The following is a 7,331-nucleotide window of genomic DNA, read 5'->3' on the forward strand; positions in this document are numbered from 1 at the left end:
TATTCTATAGATCTCTATTTTCATTGTTTATAACAGATTTAATTGTTATAAACAAAAAAGATGAGTTTTTATTCATGTCGTACGGTTAGTAACTTTTTTTTAGCAAAAGAAAAAATTACGCGTTAAAAGAATTCAAATATATTCTATAGATCTCTATTTTCATTGTTTATAACAAATTTAATTGTTATAAAAATTATGTAAATTGTTATACAAATAATGTCACTTTTAATAACAGGAATAGTCTCAATATGTATATATATCTATATATGTTTATAAATGTATGTGTAAAATATTTATTAGTTATAAACTATTATTAGATAGGATTATTATTTAAATCACTTGTAGATATTAGTTCGATAAGAAGAGTAATTTATGCGTAATTAAAACGGAAATGGACTGCTCGTTCGACGTCGTTGAGCAAACTGACGTCATAAAAATTCTCGCGACGCTAAGTACGCGGGCTGTCTTGACTAATTTCTGGTCAGTGACAAAAAGCCCAGATAAAAATTGTTTAGTCTACAGGTAGACTCGGTACTTGGTCTAAGTCGCCGGGGGTTTCCAAGAAGACCAGAACGATAAAGCATCGTAAGCGCTTCCGATTTCAGCGTTTTATTTAAAAAGTACTTACAATGTAATTTTTATTAAGATAGAGCCTCTACTTTGTAAGGTAGCTAAAATAAAGACCTGTTTCTCAGCTTAGTCAGCTTGAGAAACTAAAATTTAAACAAAATGAATTTTTACAGTAAGCTAGGGCTTCGGGTATCTGCATGGGAAATGAATTTTCTCATGAGGAAGCGTGAAACTCAATTTCCGGCAAAGACAAAAATTATTTTGTCAGCGTATCGGTAAATTGAGTATGCGTTTATTTTTGGGTTACCAAAAATAAAGCGAAATATATATATATGAGGGAAAAAAAAGAAAAGAAAAATTGTAACCATAAAGTCGGACATAACATCAAGACGAACGTCTGCTGCAAGCAGGCTTTGTATTGCCTAGATGTCTGTGGGCGGAGGCGCGGATGCCGACAATGCCTTTTGCGCCAGCTGGTCTGCGCACTCATTTCCAAGCACTCCAAGGTGACCGGGGACGTGTTTGACTTGCTTGTCTAGTACCTCTGGATCGGCAGCGAGCAACAGCCGCTCATCTTTGTAGATCACAGGGCGACCGGAAGAAGTGCGCCAGTTTCTGCTTCTCCAGAGACGTAGCCAGTGGCACAGGCTATTAACTATGAAACCAGAGTCCGTGTAGATGAGAACTCCCTTTAATTGATGGCGCTTAGCGATCCGAACTGCTTCTCGAATCGCCTCTAACTCGGCACCGTTGTTGGTCTTGCGGTTAGGGGCACACCTAGAAATATTTTCTGGGTGATTCTCATTGAAGAATACCCCGATGGCTGCGCGAGCTTCAGAGGTGCCGTTTCCGGTGCAGGCTCCGTCAGTGTAGATAGATATTTTTCCTTCTGGGCCTCGCTGGAACAGGGTGCTGTTAATTATGGCCCTGATGGAAATGCTAGACTGTAGTCCTCGGCGAAGAAACTCCTTGGCATCGTGAAATCGAAAAAAACGCCGAAAGACTGGAGCTGGGTATCCACTGACTTGCAGCCGACACTCATCCCAGGTGGGAAAGTCACCGACTCGGTGACCCCGGGTCACTGCGTAATAAGGCATTCCGGAGATTCTTACAGGGAAAGCGGATAGCACTTAGACCAAGTTCGAGTCGCGAATACACAGTGAGAACTTAATCTAGGTAGAAAGTTATGGTCTTAGTTAGATTGACAAAGGAATGTACGATATAAGAGATAGATACTAGAACGAGGCAATTGTTTCATAGGGAGTAGACAGAAGGTCCCAACGTCTCCCTAGCGTAAATAATACTAACTTAATCTAGCCTAAAAATAACTTAAAATTAACAAAGAATAGAGAGCTTAAAATGCGGCCGAGGCAGGAGGGATGACCACGCCGGCTCTGGAAGCGGACCTTCGTGCAGGCGTCCTTAGTGGAGCCTCCTTTGGTGTTCCTGAGGGTGGAGCCGGATCTGATGATATTCCTGTAGCGACTTCCTTCGGAATTATTATGGACAGAGGAATGTTGTTCCCTCGCCGTTTCTGTAGGGTCGGAGAGCGTCGGCGTATGGAGCGCAGGCGGCTGCAAGTGATGTTAGCCCAGCACTTGTAGGCCGCGAAGGCGATGATTATGGTGCTGATAATGCCCACGACACCAGCGATGCCAGCGGTCCAGGAGCGATGCTGCCGGTCCCGTTGATGGTGTAACCCAATTTGGTCAAGCTCCGTCTCGATCTGGTCCAAGCCACTACCCCACGGCAGCTGAGTATCTATGGTGGGAAGACGGTTCTTTACCCGTTCATCTGGGGTTGAAGCGAGTTGGGATGTGTTGAGCACGTTGGGAGAAAGAGAGTCAAGGCTAAGGGAGGTCTCAGGGACTGTTCCAGTGATGTTGGTCTGGTACTCCCCCAGGTTGAGAATGGTTTCGAAGCGGTTTTGAGCGACGCAGCCGGGCGATAGGTCTGGGATTCCGGCCCCATCCAGATGTAGAGTCGTCACTTGTTGGTCCTCGCAGATGATGTTAAATATTTCAGGTTGGAATAGGGAGAAGAGCCATGAATTCTGATGAGTCAATGCGATCTACTCGGTGACTCGTGACTGTGTCAGGCAAAGATTACACGTTCTGAGGGTTTGGTTGGAAGGGTCTCTCAGAACTTGGGTTTCACAGATGGGCTTGTTTTCGGTAGAACTCAGCGCCGTGGCAGGGACACAGGCTAGGCTTCTTCCTGCTGGTAGGCAGTCGGTTAGTTCCGCTCGTGATGCTAGGAAGTACCTGGTTCTGTCCGCGGACATGATTAGGAACTCCTTTTCTGGAAGGATAGTGAGGGCTGATGTTCCAGTTCCCCAGGGCTGTGGTATTCTGTAGGGTCGAAGGTGGTAGCTTTTCCACAATTGTTTTTCCAGAAGCGGGATTTCTATAATGGTGGCAAAGTAGGTCCTACGCGGGCGGCGGAGACTAGCGATTTTCGAGAGTACCTGTAGGTCTATGTGGTCCAAAGGCTGAGGGGGATTGAGGTGTGGTCGCTTCTCTTCAATATGCCGCACAGCTTGTCTAATTTGGTCGGCAGATACTAATGTGGGGTTAAGGATACCCCTCTTTGCTTCCTCTACGGCCAGGATAGTCTGTCGCATCAAAGAGTTGTGGCGCTCGATGACACGATAGAAGTGGAGGCCAAGCAGAGTGTAGTCGCGCTCCTTTTCGACCATGAGCCTCTAATGATCCTGTTGTTTAGATAGGGTGGCGGCGAACACAGCCAGGTCGTTTACTCGTTTGTTGGTGTCTGAGAGCCCAGAGATCGCAGTGTTTATTTCAGCCCTAATAATATGCGTAGTATTGTTCACCAGGTGAATGATTCCCGCCTGGTCTTGGTAGAGGCGATCTATCTCTTTGGTGAAGTGTTCGTAGTCGTTGTAGTCCAGGGTGCCAAAAATCTTCCTTAGGCCAGTCCCAATGATCCCGAACCATGGGGAACGGCGGTCCCTGGAGTTGGAGAATTCGCTGAAGGGCGTCCGGTCGATTAGCTGGCGCAGGTGCGCGCTTAGCCGATCTTTCTCAATTAGCTCGGCTTGTATGGAGGACTCTTGAAGAGTGTGCCCGCAGAAGGTGGGTGAAAGCAACTGGCGGCACGTCTCAGTGAAGTTCCGATAGGTGTAAACGTCCTGTTGAAGGCTGTTGAGGAGGGCTTCAATGTCGATAGTGGCGACTACGCGCCAGTATTCTTGAATGAGTTGAATGTGGGAGAACTCCTCATAATGAAGGCCAGAGCGGTGCTCAAAAAGGGTGACTCTGTAAGGTTCATTGGCCAAGGCGGTAGAAAGTGTGAGAAGAAAAAGTGAGAGTGTTAGAGCCTGCATTTCTGAAAACGAAATCTCAAGAGTTAGTACACTGCGAACTTATGTATTAATTCACTTATTTATTCAGGTTATGATTTCCCACATTGGTACAGGTACCATAACTCTTATGATGGTACACAAGAGAAGGGAGAGATAACTTTAATCGAACTTTGGCTGCTCTTCCGGGCTAGTGGCCACAGGCATCTGGTGTTCGGGCTCGGAAGACCGTGGCCCGCTCGTTGGTTCGGCCACAACCGCGGGGGTGGTCGAGCTGAACTGCATTAAGAAGTCCTCAATATCGCTGTGGTAGGGACGAAACGCCTCCATTCCTGGATGGTTGGCGGGTCCTGTGGTGGGGCTTCTCCTCCTTCTGTTTCTTCGTCGGGGCCTGTTAACACGGCGCCGACGGATCTGCCCGAGGAGCAGGCTGGCGTTAGATGGTGGCGGAGTTATAGTCGCTGTTGTCTCAGTGTCCGCAAATGGCTCGCCCGGAGATGTTTTGGTCTGCCTGGAACGGGGGAAGAAATGCGCCCGCCCCCTTGGAGGGACCGGGTGGAGGCCCAGTAGGATGGCAGTTTCCAGTAGCCATCTTCTCTCCCGTCGGCGGCGATTCCGCTGGGTTCTGGAGTACTGACCCCTCGAGGTTGTCGAGGCAGGTGGAGACTGCTCGTCGGGCCGGTCCATTCCAAGGACACCTTGCTACACCAGAATAAATAGCCAAACCTGTCAGGCCGGGGAGGGGGTTGCAGAGGCAGGGGGTGGTCGATCAGGACGCGGGAAGGGGTGCTGTTGGATGCTGATGGGCCCAGCGAGGGGAGGGCTGGTCTTTGGGCAGCGACCCCCTGCCGGCCGGTCCTCGCAGATCCAGGGTGTAATCGAGTCAGGACTACCCATGGTCCTGGCCCCTGGAGTCTGGGGTCCTGCTGCCACATCCCCTTTTTTTCCCCAAAAACAAGATAAGACCATTTAGTTAATTAGGCGAGAGAGTGTAGTTATCTATGAATAAAGGTGGATGCTAGATGCGGGATAGTGTAGAGCACAGTTCCTGTATATTTGTAAATCTGAACATGCAATAGAAGGTGTTATGCGCAAGCTAGACACAAGGATTTCAGCTCTGGCGTAATTGACTACGCAACTAAGCCGGGGCTTCTGAGAGCATGTCTGAGTTGGAGCGCTCAACTTTCTTCTTAAGTTTTTCCGGGTGTTTGACAAAACGCTCGCCCTCGGACGTTTCTAGGACGACGTTACCGTGTTCGGTAAAGTCTACCATCTCGAACGGGCCGACACAGTACACGTCCAACTTGCCCTTCCGTGGTGCTTTGTACACGTAGGCCAAGCCAAAGCCATGGTTCCCTCCGTCCGAAGGACGGTAATGAGTACCTCGCCCCTTTGGGCATAACTCTGGGAAATTATACTACACTACTATCTTAGCGATGGCATTTCCCGAGACGCATATACCTGCACCTAAAACAGGCACAGGGATACACGTAACAAGCCCGAGGCCTTACGACATACCACTACGAGTCCGACCTCAATTGGCCAGTTGTACCTGGTCCTACATGTCATATTTTGACTTTGCAGCCCCAGGCACAGGGCTTGGAATTTGGCCTCCCGTAGTACCAACTTTCTCCGCTTTGGTCGGCGGTCGCTAACGCGTCTCGCGCTCGGCGTGTTCGACGTACCCCCATTCAGACTGCCATATAAGGCAGTACGAAAGTGGGGTACGACGGATTATAGTCTAATCTGCCCCCGTTGTTGCGCGACATATCTTAAGAGCAGAGACATCTATGCAACCCCGGGGGCCATGTACACGTAGGCCAAATCACCGTTCTGAAGATGAAGTTCCCTTATGCCTTTATCAGAGCGTTCCTTTGATTTCTCCTTGGCTCTAATCAAATTTTTTCGCGCCATGCGCCGAGCCTCGGATAGTCGGGTGATCAGATTTTCCAAGGCTTCTGGATATGTGTTAATTTCCGAGAAGTCAGGGAGTGCGGTAGGGGCGCGTGCCACCTTACCATACAAAAGTTCAAATGGAGTGAACTGGGTGGCCGTGTGGACCGTAGTGTTATAGTTAAACATGGCCATCGGCAGATACCTGTCCCAATCGTGATATGTCGTAACGAAGGAGCGAAGGTATTCCACGAGAGGGTGGTGTGATCTCTCCAGCGAGCCATTGGATTGCGGGTGATATGCCGATGTTAAAACCCGCTTAATCCTCAGGATTTTGGCTAACTTGGCTAGAAGTTTGCTAGTGAAGGAGGTACCTCGGTCAGACAAAATGACCTTAGGGCACCCGTAGAAGCAAATAAAATGAGTAACCAAGGCCTCCGCAATCGTCTGAGTCCGAATATCAGGTAAAGGAACTGCGCAGCAAAACTTGGAGAAGTTGTCTTGGATTGTAAGAATGTGCAGATTGCCGTCCGGAGTCATCTCCAGAGGGCCTACGGTATCTATTGATATTTTCTCGAAAGGTTCAGAGGGAGTGTCGGTGATGATGGCTGGCTTCTTTCTTTTGATGCGGTTCAACTTCTCGGTCTGGCATGTGGTGCAACTCTGTACATACTCATATATTTGTTGTTTCATGCCGGGCCAATAGAACCGTTGTCTGATGCGGTGATATGTTTTTACGACCCCCTTGTGACCTCCCATCGGGGTGTCGTGGCTCTCTCTGATGATCTCGGGTCTCTTGTCCTCAGAAGGATACTCAATCTTTCCTTGCGCCAGAATGATAGAAACTGGGCATGAGGAGAAGACCGAAACCAGATATGGGCGAATGTTTTCGCCGAGTTCGTCACCTCCTTCTGCTATGCGCAGAGAGGAAATTCGATAATACTCGATTGCAAGCTTGAGGTTTGTCAAGGCGAAGACGATCTGCTCGGGGGTCACTTTATCAAAATGATTAGGTTTGAGGAAGACCGTAAAGACCTTATGCTTGCCCAAGGGGGTGGCGAAGATCTGCCCCACCTGTGGGTTCGCGGCCTTAAGATCATCCTTGGAGATATACTTGAGCGCCTGTAGGAGTTTAGAAACCGGTTGTGTTAATTCACAATCCGTTGAGAGAAAATGGACGATATTATCCCGAACATAAGTAAGTCCGTCTCGAGACGTCATGAGGCTTAACACAGCCTCGGGAGGCTCTGGAACCGGCGGCGAGATAGCCACCTGGAGTGGTACGTCCTTATGAGGATCCTCGTCGGCGAAAACCAGCGGTCCTGGTGGGATTTCGACTCGAAGGTTGGACCCCTCTTTCGATGACTGTGGGGGAGGCTTCGAGCAGGGGTTCTGCGCCTTCCCCCCTTGTCTCCTGTGGAACTGGTGCTTCCGCTGGTTTTGTCACAGACTCCACCTCCATCTGCGGCGGTGCATCGGCTATGACTTGTGGAGTTGGTCGAAGGATACTTGAGTTGGCCATCGGGACAACGCCTGCATCGAATGT

General features: G+C 49.0%; 1 protein-coding gene across 1 annotated transcript; it reads right to left on the bottom strand.

Annotated features, from left to right (window-relative positions):
• Positions 1-992: 992 nt before the first annotated feature.
• Positions 993-1,667, bottom strand: LOC118067042 (ribonuclease H1-like). The gene has a single exon (XM_035083570.1). The coding sequence runs from the start codon at positions 1,665-1,667 to the stop codon at positions 993-995; it is 675 nt and encodes a 224-aa protein (XP_034939461.1).
• Positions 1,668-7,331: the final 5,664 nt, after the last annotated feature.

The sequence above is a fragment of the Chelonus insularis genome, unplaced genomic scaffold (assembly GCF_013357705.1).
Source record: "Chelonus insularis isolate UGA/USDA-ARS -01 unplaced genomic scaffold, ASM1335770v1 contig_35_pilon, whole genome shotgun sequence".
Classification (NCBI taxonomy): domain Eukaryota; kingdom Metazoa; phylum Arthropoda; class Insecta; order Hymenoptera; family Braconidae; genus Chelonus; species Chelonus insularis.

What these genes read in the sequence shown, in the direction of transcription:
- LOC118067042 (XM_035083570.1), bottom strand. Translation starts at nt 1,667, where the DNA reads ATGCCTTATTACGCAGTGACCCGGGGTCACCGAGTCGGTGACTTTCCC.